Genomic DNA, 27,192 nt, shown 5'->3' on the forward strand with positions numbered 1-27,192 from the left:
ACTGTGCCTATACAAATCCCGAAACCCTTCCTTAGGACAACACAATCATTCCCTAATTTGTGTGGGCCAACAGGCCAGCCAGGGTGAACCATGGTATACTACAAAAGGTAAAAAGCAAGGGTGGTTTATCCCTGCCTGATGTTAAACTCTACCAAACTGTGGTACATCGTAGGTGTATTGTAGATTGGTGACATAAACATGACAAAACCAAAGTGTTAATATCCAGGGATCTCTATACTTCCTTGGTGCAATACGCCCACTCTTAACTCCTAAACTAAATCAAACATTCGGGCCTACATGGTTAAAAGAGCGAAACCCTTCCACATTAAAACAACAAAAAAAAAAAAGTGGAGTTATAACGTTTGCTTTTTTCCCCTCCAAGTAAGAAAAAAATTGTCATAAGCTTAGTATTACCTTTGCTCCATGCTTATGCAAAACCTCCACGACATCATTGTGTGCTCTCTCAGCAGCTATATGAAGTGGTGTCATGAAACTAAAATAAAAAAGAAATAGAAAGTAATTCTCATTTATATATATGTAAATTCCTTATCTTGAGTACAGTACAAGATCACTGAACAATGGCAAAAACTTTTGCAAGGGCATACCCATATAGCCCTGCAAGTGAGGCTTCAGTTTTTTAGCATGCAATAAGAAGTGATCAAGGCAGAGTAGAGGGAAAATTCCTGTCATCTCAAGTGTAAAGTACAAGACACAGAACTGGTATTCGTAGACCTTGGAACATACCTAAACAATAAAACTGAGGGGTGGGTAACAACATATCAACCTGAAACTGACAACAGGCCCACAAGAAACACCATAGTTTAAAGAACCATAACAAAATGCTTGAAGCACCTTGCAGCCCAAGCTTTCATCAGCTGAAGCCTGAACATCAACCTGGTAGAACTTGCAAAAAGTATGAAAAGAGGACCAGGTGGTTAAAAATCCCAGGAGATAACAACAGTCCTACTTGAATGTGTTCTGATGGGAAAGTGAGGAACTTTTCCCTCATGCAAGAAAATTCTGTACATAAGTTTTCTAAACCACATGGTAATGGTGGAGTGGGAAGCAGGGTATCTTATGAGGCCCTCCAGATAGAACAAAAGGGGCACATGTTGTGAAAAGAGGCTGTGGCTTAACCACAAACAATGTAAGGCGATTTACATGTCCTGTTCTGGGACAGGGACAATGTCCTCATTGAGGTGGAAGGAGCAGACCACCTTGGGTAAGAAGAAAGTGTTGGTCTCAAAACCACCTTGTACTTGTGCAAAACAAGAAAGGGCTCTTTAAAAGATACAGCTGTTAACAGATGTGATGGCAACCGAGAAGGCAAAGTTGCCTTTGAATGTCTCTAATCACTTCTTTAGAGCAAAGAGCACCTAGTTGAAATTTCAAGGTAAGTTGAATTCGGGGAATTAAATAGACAACTGTCTGTAAAAAAAAAAAAAAAAGTCCTAATAAGGAATCACAGGGCAAGAGATTTCTGGAAGAGGATGGATAAGGCAGAAACGTGTTCCATGAGGGTACACAGGGTGAAACGCTGGTCAAGACCAGAAGACAGACCAGAGAGAAGAAAGACCAGACAGAAGGCAGTGATAGAGTAACAGCTAGAATTAAACCTTCCGTCATTGCATCATGCAAAAGCGGCCTTCCATTTGTGATGGTAAATCTTGCAGGAGTTCATTTCCTTGCTGTGAGGTGGGAATAATAGAATAATAGATACACCTAACCTTAAGGAATTACGATTCAACAGACATGCTCTTAAAGCCAGTGGAAGAGAAGCAGGATGGAACAAGGGGCCTTGGACCAGTAAGCCTGACCTGTTTGGAAGAGGTCAGGGTTTGTCCACCAGATGTCTGGGTATGTCTGTGTACCACTTTTTTTTTGGTGTGTTAAAAATCACTGGGACCCTTTCCACCTCTATCTTGCACAGGAAACCGGAAAGTATCTTCATCAGAGGGGAAAGCATATACCAGTTGGAGCTAAGTTCAAGGAATCACCAAAGCATCCACTGAGAAGGCTAGAGGGTCCCTGGTCTTGACTCTTTTTTTTTTTTTTAGCTTGGTGTTGAAACTGGAGGCCAGGATGTCCATGTCTCGTTTATTTAACTGTTGAGAACATTCCCCTAGGTCTAGGCATTGTTAGTTAGAAGCCCATTTTACAACTGCCCATGCCAGGTACATGGATGGCAGGGAGCTGGACTTTGAATTTTCACCCAAGAGAGAATCACAGTGTGTTTCCCCTAGGGCAGCTCGCGTCAAGTGACCCCCCTGAGGGTTTAGGTAGGCCACTGCCGTAGCACTGCACCCTGATTAGGTGACCCCTTGCAGAGGAAGGGCCAGTGTTGGGGAGATAATCTGATGGCTCTGGGCCCCAGAATGTTAATGGGATGTCTTGACTCAGCTGAGGACCACATCCCCTGGACAGATAGGGAAATGTAAACCATCCACCCCTTCCCACAACAATTTAGCCTGGCATCCAATTGACACCACCTTCATGGGAAAGAATAACTTTCTCGACTCCAGTGCAGAGTGGGAGATTCACCATACCATCGAGAGGTTTGTCTGGCTGAATAGACGCACAGTCGGTCTAGAGAGCGGTATGTTTGATTCATGACGTAAGGATTTTGCATTGAATTGTCCTAGAGTGCAGATGGGCAAAGTGGACTGCCTATAAGACAGATACCGTAAGGGCCAGGACCATCTGGAAGAAGTGAACTGAAGGGTGTCTTTTGGATCTGAGGGTCGTGTGGGACCGAGGCAACCTTTTTGGAGGAAGGAAGATCCTGACTTGGACTGTGTCCAAGATTATTATCCAAACAAAGGAGCAGTTAAATGAAGTTCGACATACTAAAATTGCATTGAGAACTGGCTGCAGAGCTGGGCCTGCAAGAGTAAGGGGAGCCTTTACAAGATTCTCAAACTTCCTATCTGTAGAATTTTTAAATGAAAAAAACATTTTGATTGGTACTGTGGCGTATTTGTTTAAAACTGAGACAGCGGGATCAACCACCAAAACAGACCAATTTTTGATAATCTTTTTTTCCACTGGATACAATTTGGAAGAGTAAAATTTATTTTTGGAGAGATCCAGCAGTCATAGATTGCCCATTCTATTTGTTAATGAACAGGAATGTCTTAATAGATTTTGCAGGTCTGGCAAGATGGAGAAGAATCAAGTGAAACATTGGTCAAATAGCAGCAATGAGCACATCCACATTGGCAAGCATGTTCTGTGAAGCTGCAGATTCGAGTGTATAGCAGTGTGGGAGTGAGATATCTTCGGCAGCCCTGTCTAACATGGTCTCTGTGTCATCTTCATTCTCTTTTAAGCCTACCTCTTCTCGGCCAAGCGTATCAGGATGGAGACAGAGGAGCAAGAGAAAAAGGAGTTTGGTGTTTAGGAGCCCTAGGCAGCAATGGTTGTATAAGCCATCAGGTGTCTGAGGAATTGTGACAAAGATGCAGAAAAATATGTCTTTATCAGGCAGGCAGCTTGTTGCATGTCTGAAATGGAACTAGAGTCAGATGCAGAGACTGGTGTTAATATCAGATCCTGCTCTGTTGCAAGGTAAGCATCGTCACTGAGGTTGAGTGCTGTGCAGGACTTCAGAAGAACGAATGTTCACCGGAGATCCTGACATGGCTTCCTTTCGCCTGGTTTCTGCCATAGCTACAACTAGGTTTATACCCCTGTAGGGTGCAAAATATAGGGTAACCAGGTCAATAATGAGTTCTTTGCAGCAACTGGGGTTTAGACCTACTTGTTGCAAAGTCCTAGTGGTGAAAAAGAAGGAAGTCCCTGAGTAGCCTTTAAGGGCTCTAGACAGAAATGGCAGTAAGTGTGTGTGACCAGTGCTATGATGGTATTTTAACTGAAACTAAGCTCTAAGTGGCTGAAATGAACGCAGATATATATATATATATATATATATATATATATATATATATATATATATATATGTATATATAGCTTCGCCGGTCACAGTGGGCGTACCTCAAAATTCAAGATCTGGGTTACAGAGGGATGCATGGCCCTGGACCTGTATAGCACCCAGCGGCTGATAATATGCATTGCACAAAGCGCAGAGGTGAGCGTCCATGCAGGATCGAGTGCCCGAAAATCAACATTACAGGACGTCCCTAAAGCATGGGGTCCAGGTATGGCTCCCAAAGTGTTACAGAGGTTACACTGATTGGAATGAACAGCTTCTATTACTGTATTAGAAAAAAGTGAAAGAGTTGATTGAAGAAATCAAAGATAAAGTATTAAGCTAGCTAAGAGCAATATATCTGCAAGGAAGAAGAGGTCTATCACTCAAAGACACTAGCATAAATTTGAAGACCCATAAGAGTAGGATAAAGTTATAGGGGATGCACTCAGGGGGCTTATCCTCAAAGGCTTACCAGTATCCAGTCCCGAAGGTACAAGCCTATAACTCAGGGTCTATGACTACTCACCCTGTGTCCTGCACTTTATGATTAAGAAAACAAATTTGAGAAGTTTTTAGTAAAAACTACAATTTTAACTAAAAAATCTGAAGTGGAGAGGGATTAGAACCCCTGGCTGTTTTTCTTTTTTTAACTATCTGTTAGAGGGATTCACACTCTATTAATCCTGTTCACCAATTTAGATGAAAGTAAGAGTAAGAAAATCCCAAATTGCTGGTTGTCCCCGTATAGGAATGGGGTAATATCTTCCAAAGGGGACACTAGTTCTGGTGAATCTGGTGACAACCAGGAATTTCCTCACTTTAGAGGGAAAGAAAGTGAAGGTAAATCTCCACAATGGGATACTGACGTCAAAAATAAACCTTACAGGGCGGTTATAACTCTCTTATTCTATCCATAATAAAAAATAACCTCATTTTTATGTATGTGACTAGATTTCAGCTTTAAACCACCCAGAATCAAGTGTAAAGTATTTCTACTTCAGAATACTGAAGCTCTAGTTCAGTTTGCTGATCTTAAATTCACAGATGAAACATTTAATTAAAGTTTTAGAATAAAGTTCCAGCAAAGGTAATGAAAAAGATATTCTTTTGATTAACAATTAAAACCAATAATAGATTTTGCAAGAACCCAGGTTTTACTGACATGATTTAAGACTAAAGCCAGCAAAGGCTTGAAACAATATAATGTTCACAGTGCAATGAATCATGCAGCACAAACAGAAAACGTACTCTTTGTTTTTCTCATTGACGCTGGCTCCTTTCCGAAGCAACAACTCTGTTATCTGCTTCCGCTTAGGATGTAACGAAGCCACTGCGCAGTGCTGCAAAAATGTATCAAATGTGAGTTATGCAAAAAGAAAAAAAATATATATATATAAAAACATATTTATATAGATATCACCTAGATTTGTTATATATACCTAGGGCAGTCTTTCTACAAAGTACACAGATGGAATCCTTCAGTCATTTATCAAAAGTCTGGATCAGATAAACAACATATTGAGCAAAAATGCAAGAGTGATCAATTGTAAATTATGCCCCTCTGAAAACTATTTTGATTTTGTAACTGCAGTGCCAAGGATGAGCAATGCCTGTGTCATCTCTGCAAGCAAGAAGTCAGAGAATAAATGGTTTTCTTGGTACACTAGGCTAAACCCAAACACTGCCTCCAGAAACTTAAACTTTCTCTTATGTAATGAAAATAACAAATCATTTGAAGAAACTATATGCCTAAAGGTGTTTTTCATTTAACACGAGACAGAGATCTTTTAAAATATTGCCATTCAGCAAATTCATATAAATGTGTAAAAAGGACGTTCTCTCTATGAAAACCTAATATGTGTAAACGTATAGCTATATATATATATATATATATATATATATATACACACACACACACACAATGTCAAAATTCAAAAAATCCATAGAAATCAAAATCAATAAAAGTCCATCATATAGGTGAGAATTATTGCAGTTCCATCATATTTAAAGTGCGGAGGTGCCAAATGCTGTAAACAAAATTGGAGCAGTCCGTGCTCCCCTCCTGTGTGTCCAAACACTGAGTTGACCACGGGTGGTGACACGCAAGTGGCGGCGTACTTCCAGTTCCCGGTTTTACCTTGTACAAAAGTGAGTGCAATATTGTGTTTTTAGTATTATTTTAATAAACAGAATTACGCTATATATTCCTCCTCTCTTCTGGCATTACACTATAAATGAAAGGAATCCGCACCCATGTTTTGCAAAGCGCACATGACTTCTGTTATGGGAGTCTATGGCAGCTGGTGAGTGAGTGGACAGACAGGAGGGGAGAACGGACTGCACCAATTTTGTTTACAACATTTGGCACCTCAGCACTTTAAATATAATGGAACTGCAATAATTCTTACCTATATGATGGACTTTTATTGATTTTGATTTCTATTGATTTTTCAACTTTGATATTGTGTGTATATGAGTTTATGCTACCATTTACACATATTAGGTTTTCATAGTGAGAGCGCACTTTTTAACATATTATTTATTTCAGGTACTTATATAGCGCTGTCAATTTATGCAGTGCTTTACATATACATTGCACATTCACATCAGTCCCTGCCCTCAAGGAGCTTACAATCTAAGGTCCCTAACTTACATACATACACAGTAGGGACAATTTTTTTTATACAGGATCCAATTAACCTACCAGCATGTCTTTGGAGTGTGGGAGGAAACCGGAGTACCCGGAGGAAACCCACGCAGGCACAGGGAGAACATGCAAACTCCAGGCAGGTAGTGTCGTAGTTGGGATTTGAACCAACGACCCTCTTGCTGCTAGGTGAAAGTGCTAACCACTACACCACTGTGCCGCAGATATATTATGATTTAAGGCACTGCACCTTTTAAAGGAGCAGCAACCTCACCTACCACATTCACTATTTCACAAAGTTTATTTATTATTTCTTACCACATTCATTAGCGCGGGTATATATATACACGTATATATGTTTATTTACATTCAGCACGTTCAGATACGTTAAGTGAAAAATATTTATGGATTAGGACAAAATGAATAAATATCAACAGCACAACTTAGCTATATTTTCCAAAGTAAAATAAAAATGGTCTTCAAACAGGAATTTTGAAAGAAATACTTTTTGGCAAAGCCAAATTATATGGCCATATAATAAAAAGTGGCAGAACATAAGCAAATAATAAAAAAAAAAAGATCCTGTCCCTTTAAAACATGTTATACAGCACAGTGCTGTCTCATTTGGCCCCCCTATACCACCTAAAAAAAACCTGGCTGATCCTGCCAGTTTCTTCCCTCCCCCTGTAGACTGACCACGGTGTATCACGGCTGCTGAACTCTGACACCATGGTCAGTTTATGTGCCTACGTCAGCCACAGGCCTCCTCTGTCCTCCTCTGTGCTCCTTTCCCCCCCTCTCTCCCTGCCTGTCTGCTCATCAGTGCCTGCCCAATGCCCTCCTGCTGCTCTCATAGTTATTTAAAATGATCTAATCCCTCTGTATATCAACAATAACTTCCCCTGTGTCTGTGTTATAGAAAGATAACTGCATGGGCCTGGCAACCATCCCGCGTGTTGAACCACATTTTTCTGCATCTGCTTTGGAGCTGTGTGCAGAAGTGGGTGAACATAGTGCGTGTGCAGTTGGATCTGTGCACCCACTCCTGTTTGCATATCAAAATTTGACATGTGGCTGTGTCCATACAGCCACTGCATTTGCATCCATTTCTATAGGATGCCTGCGTACAGCTCTAAAGAGGATGCAGAAAAACAGTTCAGCACGTACAACAGAAGCCAATGCCTGTGTAAATTAGCTCTTAATATTAATACCTGCACATACAGCTAAAACTCTGCAATGGCTGCTTAACATGGCACACAATGATCTACTGTCAGATGTACCTATTATGCATTCCAAAATTGTGTTGTGTGAGTACAATGCACAAACATTGTAATTCCATATTAACAAATATTTTAAATATAATAATTACCATGAGCAATGACATGATTATTAGATTGTGATCTTTCACCTCAACTTTTCAATACTTTACTAAATGTCTAGGAGGTGTCATTTAAATGAATATAACAAGACTCTTCTAAATTACTCAGTATTCATGCTTCATGCATTTGCTTTCCCAGACACATTCAGGGCTCAAATACATAAGATATGTTTTTTTATGGATTTTTCTGCCAAAATATAGCAAGTGAACAGACAAAGAATGACAACAATGTGATTCAGGATTAAAATGTTTGCATAATTTTCTGCAATTCTCAATGTCCATTCACTTGAAGATCACAGGAACAAAGCTGAGAATGGATGGAACTACTTTGATCTGGACAACGCTATTTATTACACTGGTGTTTTTCATGCAATAAATGAAAATAGACTACACTGCAATTTGTTTATATAACTGCAAAAGAAAAAGCACAAATGCACACGGAGATTACAGCTAGTGACATGCGGGAACCATCCAGTGCGCTCCGGAAAAATGCAGCCATGCTGTGTATTGAATAGGGCAGATAAAAAAAAAATACTTTCTATGTGCCATAAAAGGTATCTGCCATAAGGCTGCATTCTAACCTGAGCAGAGCAGATTTTAGGCTTTTTTTTTTTGGTTTAGTATTTTCAGGCTTATGGGGTGCATTTCAAGTGTTTTACATTGGTATTCAAGATTCAGGTGTTTTGTTTTAGCCAATAGAAAGCACTAAGAAGAGACTAGTTGTTACAAGCTAAATTAAAAACATCGGAACAAAAGCATAAAAACATTTAATTCACGTGTTTCAGGCGTTCACATTCAAAAATGCCCAATTCTGCCTCAAAGGTAGCTCATGTAACTTTTGGAGCATTAGGCTCCATGTACACGGGACGTTGTTAAAAGTCCCTTGGAATGCTGGAATTTTTAGGACGTTTGAAACGTCCGTTCGGTCGCGTTTGTACCCGCGTTTAGCGGGCGTTTGCGTTTAGAAGCGTTCCTAGAGGTCAAAAAAATGATTCTCCTTTAAAATGGAAAAACGCAAACGCTAAACGCGGGTCATCGCGTTCGGACGCGTTCAGACGCGTTCGGACGCGTTTGTGTGTTTGAAACGCCGGGAAACACACGTTCGAATGCAAATAATTGCGTTCTAAAAACAGTCCCTGAACGCAACTGCCTGCAAATGACTGTAAACGAACCTGTGTACATGGATAGATAAGATAAAATGTAGATGGGTTCAGGGGCTTCTGAAAAAAACGCCCAACTGCTCCTAAACGGCCATTTCCAGCGTCCCGTGTACATGGAGCCTTAGGCTACGAGCTACAGGCACCAGAGAGTTCATATGTGAACAGCCACAATAAAATAAATAATATTTTGGATGTGGGCGTCAAGAGCTTCAAGCTACAAACTACTCAGGTGTGAATGGGGTCTAAATGCTTGTGTATGCTATGCATGAGAATGCATATTAACGTAAACAAAATGAAGAAACACATGTTAAGAATGTGTATGTTATACCAGGTCCAGTTTATCACTGAGTCTGGCAGTAGACATGCCGCAAACAAGAAGAATTGAGTTTCCAATTGTAGCACATAAATAAAATATAAATATATATTTAGAAACTCAGGATCCTTCATAATGAAAATAGTTTTTAATATCTCTAAATTATAAATTATTAGGCAAAAATACATTATAATTCTTAGATTTCACTGATGGTAAGGCAATTTAATTGTGGCAAATACTTATTAGTTTGCTGCTTTCTACATACAGTCTGATTGAAATTGAAACGATATGACCTGATGTACTAACATGTAGATTGAAATGAAGTGAAGATTTAGACAACTATGACCTCCATCAAAAAAATGAGTGGCAGCACCTGTATCTCGCATAATTGGCTTAAAGGCACTATAAACCTTTGCACCGTTTTTTTACCTGCAAAAAAGCTGGGCATAAATGGCTCTGATTTTTCAGCTGAACAAAGAAATACTGTACCAATTTCCGCATCCACACATTCGATGTGGATGCAGGAATGCTTCCTGCTGTGTCATTTTATTCTGACAGTGGGACTCCCCAGTCGTCAGAATACACTAATTAGCGTTGCAGGGCATTGACGGCATGTGCGGATGGGGCCAAAACTTTGCAGCAAATTTTATGAGACGTCGATCAAGAGATGAGACATTTCATTAATGGGGATGGCCATAGATGGACTGAAATTTGTTGCTGCTGAACCGGACGAATTTGGATTGTTTTTCATTCTTTTGTGACCTGTTTCTCTTGCAGGTACTCGTCGGCTACCACGCATTGATTTCATATATTCTGACACAAACAGTGTTTGCGCTCAGCATACATGGATACCTTTGCTGATAGCAGCTGTGGTGATTTTCTGATTTCAGCACTGCAGTTAAAATCCTATTTTGGTATACGTGGATAGTGCCGTGTATACCCATCATTAAATTCAGTGGGTGGTTGTTTGGGCGGTTAATGATGAGAATCCAAAAACTTTTGTTGTGTCAGTCATTTTATATGTCCTACTCTTCCTAATGTACTTTTTTTTAATGTACTTTGTTTGTTTTTTCATTCTTTTGTGACCTGTTTCTCTTGCAGGTACTCGTCGGCTACCATGCATTGATTTTATATATTCTGACACAAACAGCGTTTGCGCTCAGCATATATGGATACCTTTGCTGATAGCAGCTGTGGTGATTTTCTGATTTCAGCACTGCAGTTAAAATCCTATTTTGGTATATGTGGATAGTGTCGTGTATACCCATCATTAAATTCAGTGGGTGGTTGTTTGGGCGGTTAATGATGAGCAATACTACGCATTATTCCTGTGCTGATTTCTGATAGGTTCTCTTTTTTTTCGTTCAGCCCACAGGCTGCATGAAAAAAAAAAAACCTATATGCCAAACAAAGACCAGCAATGTACTGGTACGTTGCTGGACTTTGAGTGGTTATACCAGGATGATGCCTGCAGATTTAGGCATCATCTTGGTATCGTTTTTTACAGCAAGCGGTCGGCTTACATGTAAAAGCAATCCTAGCGGATAATTGGCCGCTAGACTGCTTTTACATGCAGTGGGAGGGGACTCCCCCCCCCCCCTCCTGCCGCCTTCCGCTGCCTTCCACGGTTTTTCTCGGGCTCTCCTGTCCCACCGGTTAACCCGAGAGTGCAGCCGGTGGTTCAATTATCTAACCATAGAGCTGATTGGAGATGAGAATGGCTCCAATCATCTCTATGGCCTAAGATGCCGGAGGCTACGAGCATTTCATGACTTCTGTTTCGCCAGAAATAAACAGCGCCATTGGGAAATTGGGAAAGTATTTTATCACACCAATTTTGGTATGGTCAGATGCGTTAAGGTCAGAGGAAAGATCTAGAGTATAAAAGACCCCAATTTTTTTTAAAAAGAGTACCTGTCACTACAGATTGCTATCATAGAGGAAATTTAAATTCACCGTGATAACAATAAAAATGATTAAAGAAAAAAAAAAAATGAAAGAAAAGGTGTCAAAATAACATAAGAAAGCAAATTAAAAAAAAAAAAAAAAAAAAAATCAAGCCCCCCTGTCCCCCCATGCTTGCGCGCAAATGCGCGCACAAGCGTTGGTCTAGTGTCATATGTAAACCGCAATTTCAGCATGCATGTGAGGTATCGCCGTGAACGCCAGGTCGAGGGCAGTAATTGTTGTGGTAGACCTCCTCTGTAAGTCCAAAGTGGTAACCTGTAAAGACTTTTAAAGGCTTTTAAAACCGTACGTAGTTTGTTGCCACGGCACGGGCGTGCGCAATTTTTAAAGCATGTCATGTTAGGTGTCTATGAACTCGGCATAAGATCATCTTTTAAATTTTACCAAACAATTTGGAATTATATAGTGTATTTCTGCATTAAAAATAAAAAAAGTGTTTTTTTTACGCAAAAATTGCGTTTGGAAAATGTGTGCGCAAATACCGTGTAACAAAAAAAATTGCAACATCCACCATTTTGTTCTGTAGGGCCTCTTCTTTAAAAAAATATATAATGTTTGGGGGTTCAAAGTAATTTTCTTGTGAAAAAAAAATATTTTTTCATGTAAACAAAAACTCACAGAAAAGGCTTGGTTTTCAAGTGGTTAGAAGAGTGGGTGATGTGTTGCTAAAATTGAGCATAAAATGCCAGGACTGTTCAAACACCCCCCAAATTACCCCTTTTTGGAAAGTAGACACCCAAAGCTATTTGCTGAGAGGCATATTGAGTCCATGGAGTATTTTATATTTTGCCCTAAGTTTCAGGAAAATGACAATTTGTTTTTTTTTACACAAAGTTGTCACTAAATAATATATTGCTCACGCATGCCATGGGTATATGTGAAATGACACCCCAAAATACATTCTGCTGCTTCTCCGGAGTACAGGGATACCCCATGTGTGAGACTTTTTGTCAGTCTAGCCGCATACAGGACCCGGAAAACCAATCCGCACCTTCTGGCTTTCTAAGGGCGTAAATTGTTGATCTCACTCCTTACTACCTATCACACTTTTGAAGGCCATGAAATGCCAAAATGGCACAAAACCCCCCCAAATGACCCCATTTTGCAAAGTAGACACTCCAAGCTATTAGTTGAGAGGCATGATGAGTCCATGGAATATGTTATATTTTGCCACAAGTTTCAGGAAAATTATTATTTTTTTTTTTTTTTTTTACACAAAGTTGTCAGTAAATGATATAATGCTCACACATGCCATGGGTATATGTGAAATGACACTCCAAAATACATTCTGCTGCTTCTCCTGAGTACAAGGATACCCCATGTGTGAGACTTTTTTGCAGTCTAGCCGCGTACAGGACCCGGAAAACCACTCCCCACCTTCAGGCTTTCTAAGGGCGTAAATTGTTGATCTCACTCCTTACTACCTATCACACTTTTGAAGGCCATGAAATGCCAAAATGGCACAAAACCCCCCCAAATGACCCCATTTTGCAAAGTAGACACTCCAAGCTATTAGATGAGAGGCATGATGAGTCCATGGAATATTTTATATTTTGCCACAAGTTTCAGGAAAATTATTTTTTTTTTTTAATTTTTTTTACACAAAGTTGTCAGTAAATGATATAATGCTCACACATGCCATGGGTATATGTGAAATGACACCCCAAAATACATTCTGCTGCTTCTCCTGAGTACAAGGATACCCCATGTGTGAGACTTTTTTGCAGTCTAGCCGCGTACAGGACCCGGAAAACCACTCCCCACCTTCAGGCTTTCTAAGGGCGTAAATTGTTGATCTCACTCCTTACTACCTATCACACTTTTGAAGGCCATGAAACGCCAAGATGGCACAAAACCCCCCAAAATGACCCCATTTTGCAAAGTAGACACTCTAATCTATTTGCTGAGAGGCATGGTGAGTATTTTGCATCTCTCATTTTTTTTGGAAAATGAAGAAAAAACAGGAAAATGCATTTTTTTTCCTCTTTTTTCAATTTCCAAAACTTTGTGACAAAAAGTGAGATCTGCAAAACACCCAACATGCCTCTCTGCAAATAGCTTAGGGTGTCTACTTCCCGAAAAGGGGTCATTTGGGGGGGGGGGGGGGGGGTTGTGCTGTCTTGGCATTTCATGGCCTCCGAAACTGTGATAGGTAGTCAGGAGTGAAATCAACAATTTACGCCCTTGGAAAGCCTGAAAGTGGGGGTTGGCTTTCGAGGACCTGTACTCGGCTAGACTGCAAAAAAGTCTCACACATGTGGTATCCCTGTACTCAGGAGAAGCAGCAGAATGTATTTTGGGGTGTCATTTCACATATACCCATGGCATGTGTGAGCAATATATCATTTAGTGACAACTTTGTGTAAAAAAACAAAAAAAATAAATAATAATAATATATTTCCCGGAACTTGTGGCAAAATATAAAATATTCCATGGACTCACCATGCCTCTCAGCAAATAGCTTGGGGTGTCTACTTTGCAAAATGGGGTCATTTGGGGGGGTTTTGTGCTATGTTGAAATTTCAGGGCCTCCGAAACTGTGATGGGTAGTCAGGAGTGAAATCAACAATTTACGCCATTAGAAAACCTAAAGATGGAGATTCATTTTCGGGGTCCCGTACACAGCTAGGCTCCCAAAAAGTCTCACACATGGGGTATCCCCATACTGAGGAGAAGCGGCAGAATGTATTTTGGGGTGTCATTCCACATATACCCATGTCATGTGTGAGAAATTTATCTTTTAGTGACAACTTTGTGTTAAAAAAAAAAAAATAAATAAATTGTAATTTTCCCAAAACTTGTGGCAAAATATAAAATATTCCATGGACTCACCATGCCTCTCAGCAAATAGCTTGGGGTGTCTACTTTGCAAAATGGGGTCATTTGGGGGGGTTTTGTGCTATCTTGAATTTTCAGGGCCTCCGAAACTGTGATGGGTAGTGAGGAGTAAAATCAGCAATTTACGCCATTAGAAAACCTAAAGATGGAGATTGATTTTCGGGGTCCCGTACACAGCTAGGCTCCCAAAAAGTCTCACATATGTGGTATCCCTGTACTCAGGAGAAGCAGCAGAATATATTTTGGGGTGTAATTACACATATACCCATGGCATGTGTGAGAAATTTATCTTTTAGTGACAACTTTGTGTTAAAAAAAAAAAAATTTTTTTTTTTTATTCATTTTTCAAACACCTGTGACAAAAAAATTAAATATTCAATGAGCTCAACATGCCTCTCAGAACATTCCTTAGGATGTCTACTTTCCAAAAAGTGGTAATTTGGATAAGTCTTGTACTGCCCTGCCATTTTAGCACTTCATGAATTGAGATAGGCAGTCAGAAATTAAAGCTGCGTAAAATTTCAGTATTTACACCATAGTTTGTAGATGCTATAACTTTTGCGCAAACCAATAAAAATACGCTCATTGAATTTTTTTTTGTCAAAGACATGTAGCTAAATATATTTTGGCCAAAAAAAATGACATAAATTGAGTATATTGGATATTTTTTAAAAGACAAAGTTGAAAATGTCATTTTTTTGCAAAATTTTCGCTCTTTTTTTATTAATATCGCAAAAAATAAAAAGCGCAGAGGTGATCAAATACCACCAAAAGAAAGCTCTGTTTGTGGGAAAAAAAGGACGTAAATTTCGTTTGGGTACCACATTGCATGACCGCACAATTGTCAGTTAAAGTCGCACAGTGCCGAAGCACAAAAAGTGGTCTGGACGGAAGACAGCAAAATCCTCCGGTTGTAAAGTGGTTAAATACTCCTGACCCCAGACATGCCACATTTGACATGTCATTTTTTTTTTGGGGGGGGGGGGGGGCGGAGCAGGTACCTAGTTTTGACAGGTACCCGCTCCCACTTCTGCTCAGGCCACCTAGGTGGCTCGAAGCAAAAGTTCTCCTCTCCCCCTCCCTGCAATTTTCTGTGAAACGTCACAGGTCCCAGGAAGTTGCCCGGCCATTCAAGACGCGCAGTGCGCACCTTACTGTGAAGCCACAAGCTGTCACAGCCGGGTGCCCACACTAGTGATGCTGGCACTGCAGAGAGGAGAGGGAGAGGAGTGAGGCTTCGGGCGGCCGCATCGCTGGATTGTGGGACAGGTGAGTGTGTGTTTATTAAAAGACAACAGCTACACGTTTTATAGCTGCTGACTTTTAATAAACACAAAAACGGCTGGAACGCTTTAAATGCTTCTTTCTGATAATGCCAGAGCTCAAAAATCCTCTTTTTGTTTAGGAGGGGCTGGAGAGCTGTGTTTGCCATAATCCTTCCTGTCTGTACTGCGCTGGAGGATTTCATTATCATTTGTAAATTAGATTTGAACACTGCCTGTCCTAAGAAACTTTTTTTTTTTAACTATTGTTTTTTAATTATTGTTTGGTACATGCTGTATGAATGAGAACATATAACAAACACATAATGAGGTTTTATAAAGTTTGACTGCAAAAGGGTCAGTGCTTTTGAAAAGTCCTCATATAAAATATCTATATAACTAAAGGGATATTTCTGTTGCCTGTCATATATCTAAATCTTTGCTTTTTTAAGATTAGTAAGGCAGGCCCTAAATAGTGCAAATTTCTTTCCTGCAAACCTGGGTTGCAAGAAAGGATTTTGCACGATTCCCCCATCAACACAGAGTTGACAGGAGAATCCCTCCTGTTGAGCCATTGTCCCCCTGCCACTAGACTAGTTATAGCAGCCACTAGCGATAATCACAAGCAAATTGAGCAGGCTGGTTGTACCCAAACTGATAGATCAATCAACTTGGTACATTTAGCCTGCCCACACACAGTTCGAATTTCAGTCGGTTCCTGCTGAATCGGCCAAAATTCGAACTGTCTATGGCCGGCCTTATATTTGGGTTCCCCCTGTATATTATAAATGTTAACCTAATACACAAACAAAAATTAAACGAATCGGTTAGAAAAATGATATAAATATATATATATAATTAATAAATATAAAAATAATATAATGAAAATATAACGTAGTGATTTGCAAGCACATACAGGTGAAAGCTACACAGATTTAAGTACAATGATTTTCATGTAGGAGAACTTTTTTCCAAAGAAAAGGGACCAAGTTTTATGTTATTACCAATGCTGTCTCATGAGACTGCGGTTGCTTAAAATTAATGATCTCCAAAGCTAGTGTTTTTTTCACTTTTGCCAGGTCTGCCTCTCGGGCTGCTTGCAGCAAAGAATGTCCTTTGAATTCATCTGAAATGTAAACAAAGATAATGATATGATTTAATAAAGAACCTTGAGTATAATTTTACAGATAATAAAGATACAATTAAAGTGAAAGAAAACAATATTGTTAACACACAAACAAACATTTCTCAAGAAACCAGCTTTGGAATGTAAGATTATTCTACAAGGAAATTCATTGCAACTGCTGTCAAAAAATTAAACTCATAACCATATAAAATGTTGTTGATAGGTTGCCTTGATATGTTTGCTACAGTAAAAATTCACCTAAAAATGGGATTTTTAACTTACCGTAAAATCCATTTCTCTGATGTACATTGATGGACACAGCTCCTGATCTTCTTGACTATCGGGTTATACTGCCCCCAACAGGAGTAGGACACTAGGCAGAAAAATAACTTGCCTACGTCTATGGGCAGTCCCAGGAGGTATACTCCCGAACGCATTGTCAAATATGTGGAATGGGAACAGCAAGATAAAATTCCCAAGGCTAAACTGTAACCAACCAGATAAACAGGAGCTCAAACAAAACAACTGGAGCCCGCCTGAAAAACTGTACACCCCCAAGAGGGAACAAGCCCACTAAACAGCAGCCTGAAAAACAGGGAAAGGAGGAACCTGATCCTTAATGGAAAAGGCCTGGGTCACTGTCTGTCTGATCCATCTAGAAATATTTGCATATGAAGCGGATAGTCCTTTTTGAGACCCATTTGTAAGCACCAATAGTGAGTCTGACTTCCTAAAAGACTCCGTAGCTGCCAGATACAACCGAATAGCCCGAACCACAGCCAGGGAATGCAACGCTATTTCATTAGGAGGTTTTGGCCTGGCACACAGGGAAGGCAACAAAATGTCCTCATTCAGATGGAAATCAGAGACAACCTTTGGAAGGAACAACGGAAAGGGGCGAAGAACCACCTTATCTTTGTGGACCACCACATAAAAGGAACGACACAACAACGCCGCCAATGGGCGCAGAGGTGATAGCCACCAAGAAAGCCACCTTCTGGGATAGCGTAAGCAGGGGAATCTCCCAAATATTTTCAAAGGGAGGCTTCTGTAGAGCTGAAATCACAGAGGTGAGATCCCAAGGCGGTAGGGGGAACCGCACTGGTGGAGTTTATCCGTGAAACGCGTCAACTACTATGCGTTCATCTCTGGTCTCTGACTGTATTATCGATACACTTTGAATTGATTTTATCTTTTGGATACGAATAAAACAGATTTTATATTTTGCACCTTATTTTGATGGTTGGGATTACCTTATCAATGGAGCGGTTCTTTTGCCCTTTCTGCTGATCTGAGTCAAATGTCAAACCCCATGAATAAAAGTACGCACCAGAAAGTGCGTCACCAAGAGTCGTTGAAAGAAGACCGCCAAGGCTGACATCTGGCTTTTAACGGTACTCAAGGCCAACTTCAGCTCACCCCCCCCCCCCCCCCCCGTTGAAGGAAGGTCAAGACCTTAGCCAACAAAAAAGAGCGAGGGTGAACACCAAGGGACTTACACCACGAAATGTATGCTTTCCATGTACGATGGTAGATCTTCCTAGAAGTAGACTTGCTAACTTTCAGTAGGGTAGGAATCACCGACCCAGACAAACCTCTGCCCTTCAGCACCTGGCTTTCAACAGTCAAGCCATCAAAGCCAGCGACTGTAAAGCAGGATGGAAGATTGGCCCTTGGGACAGCAGATCCTCCCTTAGAGGTAGTCTCTAAGGGGCGTCGGCGACTAGCAGCACCAGGTCGTTGTACCAGGACCACTAGAATGAACGGAATTCCTTCTGCCTATTCTGCGCAAGAGTCTCGGCAGAAGTTTGAGAGGAGGGAAGGCGTAAATCAGACGATACTGGCCCCAGGGGGCCACCAGTGTCTGGACTCCCTGAGCGGATTTACGACCCAGGACACCTCCCCACCCAGACAGACTGGCATCTGTGGTAACCACTGTCCAATACAGAGGGAGAAAAGATTTGCCCTGGCGAAAAGCTGAAGAGCAAAGTCACCAGATCAGAGACCCTTTTGTTTTTTGGCTCAGCTGGACTTGATTGTCCAGAGACTTTGGACACTTGTCCCATTTGGCTAAGAACTGCCTTTGCAGGGACCTCGTATGGAACTGTTCAAACAGGACCGCCCCAAAGGTAGAAACCATCAGGCCTAGCAGCCTCATGCAAGTCCGGAGGGACAACCACCTGCTGGACAGCAAGAGATGAATCGCAGCATGCAACTTCTGGAGCTTGTCCAGAGGAAGAAACACTCTGGCTAGAGCCGAGTCCAGAGTCAGACCCAGATAGTCCAGTTTTGTGGAAGAAACCAGAGCTGACTTCTGATAATTCAGAAGCCTGTCAAACTTCCTCAGAGTCCGTATAGTGATGTCTACGTTGTCCATAAGAGCAGTAGGAGACTCTGCTCACAAGAGAAGGTGGTCCAGATAGCCCAGCACTGCGATCCCTCGCTGACGTAACAATGCCAGCACTGGGGCCAACACCTTTGTGAGGACCTGAAGAGCAGAGGCAAGACTAAAGGGTAATGCCACAAACTTATAATGCTCCTCTCCCTCGGCAAAGCGGAGGAATCACTTATGACAGATTGGAATGTGTAAGTATGTGTCCGTGATGTGGATAGAGGCAAGGAAATCCCTATGATGCAGGGATGCCACTACTGTGCAAATAAACTCCATTCTGAACTTCTGTACCCACACAAAGCAGTTCAGAGCCTTGAAATCCAGAATTGGACGCTCCTTGCCTTCTTTCTTCGGGACCGTGAACAGGTTTCAATAAAACCCCTGAAAACGTTCTGAAGTTGGAACCAGAACAATCACCTCTTGAAGCAACAAGTCTTATCCCCCCCCCCCCAACGAGGGCTTGAAATCTGTCCAGCGATAGACACACATTGGAAGGAAAGAACTTTTCCAGAGGGTAAGAACGAAACTCGATCTTGTAGCTGGACCGTATCACTTTGTGGACCCACTTGTCTTGCACCTAGGAAGTCCATGGGTCCGGAAACCAGCGAAGACACCCCCCCACCCCAAGCACGGGTTAGGTTGCAGCTTCATGCCGAAGGAGCCTTGTCTGGAGACACCCGCTTCAGACTTGCCAGACTAAGGTCGCTTGGATCCTCCCGAAGAGGTCTTGAAAGGCTTTGAACCCTTGTCAGCTGACCCTGAGGGACAAAAAAAAAACTTCCTGTGAGTCGAGGACGGGCCACGACTGTGACGAGGTTCCTTACCCTTAGTAGCCAGTGGAAGAAGGGTGCTCTTCCCCCCTGTGATACTCTTAATAATGTCATCCAAGGTAGCTCAGAACAGGCGATCTCCTTGAAAAGGAAGACTTTTTTAGAGGTCTGGTCCGAAGACCAACATTTGAGCCACAAAACATGCCTAAGGACCACTGTCGGAATAGACAGTCTAGAAAGCAGGGGAGTCGCATCCAAAGAGGCATCACAGATAAACGGCAACCCCTGGACCAACTGGTCCGCCAGCTCAGCAAAGGCAGGGGGAAGATGCTCAACCTCCAGGTCACGGCGTATAAGCTTAGCCCACTTGGTCAGAGTTTGTGACACCAAGACAATGGTGGAGACCGATTGCCGAGCCAGCCACAGTGAACATACTGTGGGCCACAGTGTCCACCTTTCTGTCAGCCGGATCCTCAAAAGCCAGCGATTCTTCTACCGGAATCATGGTTGCCTTATTCAACCTGGAAATCGGGGATCCAGCGCCGGTGGAACAGTCAACTTCTTAAGGAGGGACTCTTAGACCACAAGGGGGCTTTTTGGGCATTCCCACTCTTTTGCGACAAATCTGTCAAAATAGGCAGGAAACTGAAAAACCTTCCCTGCTCTAGATGGCTTGTGAGTGCCAAAGGGAAGCGGTGCATCCACTGCAGCTTCACCTGCATCCTCCATTTTTAAAGTCTCACGCACAGACACAATCAGTGCGTCCACCAGCTTTCTTTTCGTGTGTTGCTACAGTAAAGGAGGAATCATCCTCGCTATCTGAGAACTCAGGGTGCGTGGCTGCAGACCTCTTAGGGAGGGCCCCGTCCATGGTGGCCAGATCAGATTCAGGATCTGGGGAGACAGATGAAGCAGGGGAAGGTGGGGTGCGCTTTTTATTACCCTGCCGCCAAAAGCCACCTCCACACGGGACACAAAGGACTCTAGGACCGACATCAGTGCATTAATGGATGGTTGGGATCCGGAAAGGCCCTGCAGGCTCTGAGAAAGGGTCGGTCAGGTGGGGAAATGTGCTCCAAGGACTCCATAAGGAATAAGGATACTCCACTAAAGTGCAAAAAGACACCGCCAAGGGACACCCCCACCGCTCTGGTAACACCAGCGGTTCGCCAGCAACAGAGTGCCCCATGATCCTGCAGCAGGGAGAGCGAAGAGGACCCCACCAGACTCACCACCCCACCCCACCAGGCAGTCACCAGCAGCACGAGGATCAAAGCACTGTGTCCAGGAATGAAAGAGAACCAGGGGATAAGGAAGGACTCCCACAGCTAAAAACGCTGCCCACAAGGCTCCACAGTAAAGGCCACTATTGATTTCAATGCTGGACTAACGAAAAAGGGCGCCAGCCTATACAGCAAATAGGCTACAACAAAATGGCGGGTCTGTGTGGCTCCCAGGGATCCCTAGGGCCGATGCAAGACACAGATCAGGAAAGGGGGGGTCATGGCAGGAGCCCCCACCAGGTACAGCCCCCCCCGCATGATGAACGCCCGATCGCGAACGGGGCACGCCCCCATAACCAGTACAACATTCTGTTCCAGCTCCAGGAGGTAGCCAGACCATAATACAATCCCAGTAAAGGTGGAGGGGGGATGGGGGGGTAGATGACCCACAGGACCATTAGACTCAGAAAAGGAGTCTAACAGGAAGGAGGGGAGACCGGGGGTCCAATTGTCCCAGGGAGGGGCCCACGTCCACCCCAAACCCCTCCAGGGGGAGAGGGAGGGAAAGCTACTCACCATACCTGGAACAAGGCGGGCACCGCTCCAGACAGAACCTCCTCTCCATCGAAATGGGGGGCTGCCGGCCAGGGGGAACACTGCGACGCAGGCCGAGATCCGGTCGTATGCGACCTCGCGAGGCGTTTAACTCGCTGGCCAGCCCCCATCCAGTGGGGCTATGTAGTGCCTGACCTAGCGTGGAGCTGATTATCCAGCCCATCCCCCAGAAAAATTTATCTAAAAAGAAAAAATTGCCAGGACCACAGATCCCAGCAAGGAACTAGGACTTTTCCTGACTAAGCAGAAAAAAAGAGTACCTATAGCAGAGAGGGGGAGTACACCTCCTGGGACTGCCCATTGGCATAGTCAAGTTCTTTTTCTGCCTAGTGTCTTACTCCTTTAGGGGCAGTATATCCCAATGGTCAAAGAAGATCAGGAGCTGTGTCCGTCAATGAACGAAAGAGAAATAGAAAGTTCCGCTTAATACCCCTCTTCTATCCCACCGCTTTTTTTTTTTTCTGGGAGCAGGTTCCTATTTCTGAAAGTTACCTGCTTCCAGACAATCCAAACAGAAGTTAGGCCCCCTGCCTGCAACCTCCTGGGACATGTAACAGGTCCATTCAAAAATCGCAGTGGGAGATGCCTTTGGAGCTGCGGTAAGTTACAGCTGGGATCCCGAAGCAAGATGGCAGCACCGGGGACCCCAAGTCAGATGAAGGACCAGCCCAGGCGATGGCAGTGCTGGATCCCTGAGTGTGTGTTTATTAAAAGTCAACAGCTACAGTATTTGTAGCAGCATATATTTTTTTTTTTTAGAAACAACTGTAGTGACTGTTTATAGCAGACTGAAACTGGCTAAAATTTCTGAAAATGTATCCATGTGTACAGCCAGTATAAGAAATGAGCAAATAACATTTGTTAGAAAAAAAGTTGGGGGTAGCAGACACTCATCAGTTAGGGAGGTCAGAGGAAACACTAAAGCAGCGTCAATTGCTTTAATGCACATACAGTATATCTAGATGTAAATAAAATGCTGTTAACCTGTTGGTGAGCGCCCCACATACACTTACTGAGGGGCGGCGGCGCAGAATTACATACCTGTACGTGATTCTGCACTTCGGGGTCTGGGGCGTGCAAGAGCCAATCAACGGGTCAGGCAGACTCGATGTCTACCAGCACCCAGGGATCGTTCGGGAGAGAAGCAAAACGGCGGACTGCCTATGTAAACAAGGCAGATCGCCCTTGTGTCAGTAGGGAAGGTAGTTATCTTGTGTTTCTGCTGAGCAGGAACACAGATCTCTGCCTTCCCACAGTACAAGCACCCCCCTCCCCCATCAATATATGCTTATAGGGTTTTTTTTACCAAAAATATGTAGCAGAATACATATTGCCCTAAATTGATAAAAAAAAAAATAGATTTTTTCCCTTTTTTTTTTCTCATTAGATTTGTTTTATAGCAGAAAGTAAAAAAATACATTTTTTTTTTTCAAAATTGCCTTTTTTGTTTATAGCACAAAAAAAAAAAAAAAAAAAGCAGAGGTGATCAAATACCACCAAAAGAAAGCTCTATTTCTGGGGAAAAAAAGGACATAAATATTATTTGGCTACAGTGTCGCCAGACTGCGCAGTTGTCAGTTAAAATAATGCAGTGCTGGATCTCAAAAAAATGGCCTGGTTACGAAGGGGTAAACCTTCCGGAGGTCAAGTGGTTCTTTTGAATAAGAGTAGATGGAGAACCCCAGGCAGGTTTTTATCCCTGCTGGACAGATTCAATCTCAATATTTGTACTGATGATCATTCTTAGGAGACAGAAACTTCATTGAAATACAAAAATGTAACAGTTCTTACCAGAACAAAACGCAAGAAAAAATCTCCCATTGGGGGGGACAACAGTTCCTGTGATCACTAAGAGGACAGACTTATTCATTTTGGAGAGACTATATCTCACAAACTACTGTGTCTCCAGGACATAAAATGAACACTCCAGGACAAAAGGTCTACTCCACTCCTTCCCCACTCTAGCTCCCTCATCATCTCCTCTCATACTTGCCTCCAGGACTTCTCCAGAACCTCTTCTTGCCTCTGGAACTCCCTACTCCAATCTGATCTTACCATGTTCCCTTTCAGTCAATCTTTGAAAATTCATCTCTTTGGGAAGCCTATGCCGCCTTAAATTAAACATTTTTCCAATCAGCTCATACCTCTCACAGTTATTACCCTTTCAGATTGTAAAATCTCATAAGCAGGGCCCTCCTAATCCTCTTATTTTGAATTGTACTGTAACTCTATCGCCCTTTATTTTGTAAAGCGCTATATAACCTCTGTATAATAATTATTATAAATTAAATTTTTTTTATACATCTGTATTTTTAATTGGTTAAAGAATGATTTGCATACATGACATTCTTCCCCAAACCTTATATATTGCTCCCAAGTTATTTATCCTATGAGGCTATCATTTTGCTTTTTTTCCCCTGTCCTCGTACATACAAAACCTAAGATACAAGTTTGATTTTATGAACTGCTGGTCACTGTTATACTTACAAGTTAATCTCTCCTTCAACTCTGGCGTAGGAGCCATATCCACAGCACTTTTCCCATGGCAGTTGACAAGTGTTGGGTCAGCTCCATGGCTCAGCAGCAAGGAACATACTTCAACACGATTTTTTGATGCTGCCTCATGTAGTGGTGTAAATTGCCAAAGATCCATGGCATTAACACAAGCGCCATGCTGAAAACAAGTAAAAATTTGTCAGAATACAGAATATTCTGCTTGCAGGAGAACTTGCGTTACAATTAGCTTAATTATTTAACAAACAACTGACAAATGTATTTGCAAAAATAAAGATATAACAAATTCAAACAATAAGTTGGTCAGAGACACGGTTTTCAAATAATTAACCAAAGACATGAATCTAGCAACAGTGAAATCATTTTACAGGCAATATGTTAAAATACTTATATTAAAAAAAAAATCTAAGGGTACTTGGGATGATATATAATACAAAAAATATACACATTTTTACCTTTAGAAGCAGCTCAGTTACTTCAAAGTGTCCATAGGAGCAAGCATTATGTAAAGGCACCAGACCACTAGATGCAAACAAAGAGAAAAAAAAAAAAAAAAAAAAAAAGCTTTTCTTCATATATTGTCTAACAAATGTTAATACAATGTATTTAAATTTTATTGCATGCACACAAAAATTATAAAGGGCTAGAGGAGCATTTATCAATTCTGTGGCACATCAAGACCTTGCTAAACAAGAGCTGCAAGACAGGCTTTATGACAGGTTCACTACAAAGTTACAACTTGATTCATAAATTCCTCTCAGAATTGCTCTAACATAGCATTGCAACAGAATGACACCTGACCCTGACTCCTTCCTAATTGTGCGTCTGTTTACGGAACGCTCTCACCTTCAGTTATAAATCTACTGTAGACCTTTGCAAATCTATCTTAGTTGGCAGTCTGGGATTACAGGTGCAAGGGTCAAAAATACGTAGAAAAACGGTTACATAGACTTTGGTAAAGAAGATGCAGCATGACTGCATCCTATCGTATGTCTATGAGTTTTGAGTAAGCACTGAATTTAGCACAAAAGTGTCACCTTTTAATAGTCCTGTCAAACCTGTGATATCATTTTACCGCCATGTTTACTGTGGGAAGACAGTGGTGACTCCTTGTGGCTTCACAGCCGGCTCCCCGTTGCGTATGTACGAAAAATTGCTATTTATTGACCTTTGTTGTCCTTGTTCAATAAATGGCATTTTAAAGCTTACTACACTATGAGCTCTTTTCTTGCCTTTGGGTGGAACCTTCTCTTATTGGACATATCGATCCTGTTTGTGTGTTATGTGGAGCCAATTGAGTAATTCCAAGCCGTGCTGTTTTCCCATTACTGGTGAATGTGTATTTGATCATTGTGAAAACAGTCATCCTCTCCCTCTGGTAAGCGGCAGTGTGCTTCACGTGGTGGTGGTGGTGTAGTGTTCTTGGATCAACTGTTGGCTTGCTCTTCACACACAGAGGTGGAAGATTCTCAGTTTAAATCAGAGACTGATATTATGGACTTTTTATTGTAATTCTAAGTTTAAATCAGAGACTGATATTATGGACTTTTTATTCTAAGCGCTGCATTTTATTTATTCTTATGTACACGTGATTTTTTTTTTCGTTTTTTTTATTTTTATTAAATTTGCAAAGTTTTGTCATTGTGGAATTTTGAAGAAAATAAAAATAATGAATTTAATCCAATTTGGAATAAGGCTTTAACATAACAAAACAAAATATAGAAAGAGTGAAGCCCTGTGAATACTTTCCAGATGCACTGCATGTGAACAGCCTACAATGCTTTTTTCGATCACATGTGAATCTATGCTTTTCAGATCGTATCTGATCTGCATAGAATTTGCACCAGTGTGAACTGAGGCTAAAGCTCTGTTTTGCCAGTGTCCAATCAACTGAGGGCAGTTGCCATGCCTAATGGTTTAAAAATTAAAGGAGACTGTGTCCTGCAATGTATGAATAGGAAACACATTGCGTGGTTCCATTCATAAAAAAAAATAAAAATAAAGAGGATAATTTACATTTACTTACCCTTTGTCTTTTGCATGAACGTCAGCACCATGCTGAAGGAGGAGTTGTACAATCCTGACTCTGTTGTATCCTGCTGCCAAATGTAAGGGTGTAGACTGGTAAAAAAAAAAAAAAAATGTTTAATGGTTCTGCGTACGCTACCCAAATTTTTTCATCTTACATACTGTAAATATATCACAGGGGGAGGTGCTATGCCCATACTTAAGAAGAATATACATTTATTGGTGTTTTATGCTGTGCTATGTAATAGTTTTATATCCAAAAACACATTTCTTTATTAGAATGCATTAAACAAAAAAGAATTTAATTGAAAACAAAGGCATGTTTTTCTCTACTATGCAAAGGGGGACTGTGGAGTTATGTTTACCATAATTATTGCTACCTATACCATGCTGGCAGATCTCATTTTAGGTTGTAAAGTAGATTTGAACATTGCCTGTACTAACTAAGCTTAAACCTTCTCCCAACCCCCATGTAAATCCTATTTTTACTACCCTATAGAAGGAAGATGCCTACACTTACCTATTCTCAGGGCACGCCGGTCTGGTCACATGATCTCCCTAGTGGCCAACTTCAGGGGAGAGGGAAGACAACAGTGACAACGGCTGCAATACCTGGGTGGTGATGTCACCCGTAGGCTTACTATAGGGCCCGTCTTTGAAACACTGTCTTTGGACTAAAATGTTACCTCTGTTGCCATAAATGAATATTTAAAAGCAAAGTTTGTCTGTGTTGCTGGCTCTCTCTTTCCAGATTGCTATGTACAGTGAGCCTACAGTGACTTCGAGCCATGGCACCTGTGGTCTTTTCTCAAATATTTATTTGGGCCTTGAAGGTGGTAGCCCTGCTTTTGTGTACTTTCTTTAAATGTGCTTGCTGTCTGTGGTTATGTACAGTGCCCTGAAAAAGTATCCATACCCCTTGAAATTTTCCACATTTTGTCATGTTACAACCAAAAACGTAAATGTATTTTATTGGGATTTTATGCGATAAACTAACACAAAGTGGCACATAATTGTGAAGTGGAAG

At 41.6% G+C, this 27,192-nt stretch overlaps 1 protein-coding gene across 2 annotated transcripts in view; it reads right to left on the reverse strand.

The window, feature by feature from the left end:
* The window catches only part of TNKS (tankyrase), a 330,445-nt gene that overhangs the window by 75,439 nt on the left and 227,814 nt on the right, over positions 1-27,192 (reverse strand). For both annotated transcript variants that reach the window (XM_082255809.1, XM_082255808.1), the window contains exons 6-11: positions 26,164-26,258; positions 24,593-24,659; positions 24,111-24,297; positions 16,502-16,623; positions 5,180-5,271; positions 415-493 (exon numbers count right to left, since the gene is read on the reverse strand). In XM_082255809.1, coding sequence (XP_082111935.1) covers positions 415-493; positions 5,180-5,271; positions 16,502-16,623; positions 24,111-24,297; positions 24,593-24,659; positions 26,164-26,258 — 642 coding nt within the window. The remainder of the gene's footprint in view (positions 1-414; positions 494-5,179; positions 5,272-16,501; positions 16,624-24,110; positions 24,298-24,592; positions 24,660-26,163; positions 26,259-27,192) is intronic.

The sequence above is a fragment of the Pelophylax lessonae genome (assembly GCF_965119305.1).
Source record: "Pelophylax lessonae genome assembly, chromosome: 1".
NCBI lineage: Eukaryota > Metazoa > Chordata > Amphibia > Anura > Ranidae > Pelophylax > Pelophylax lessonae.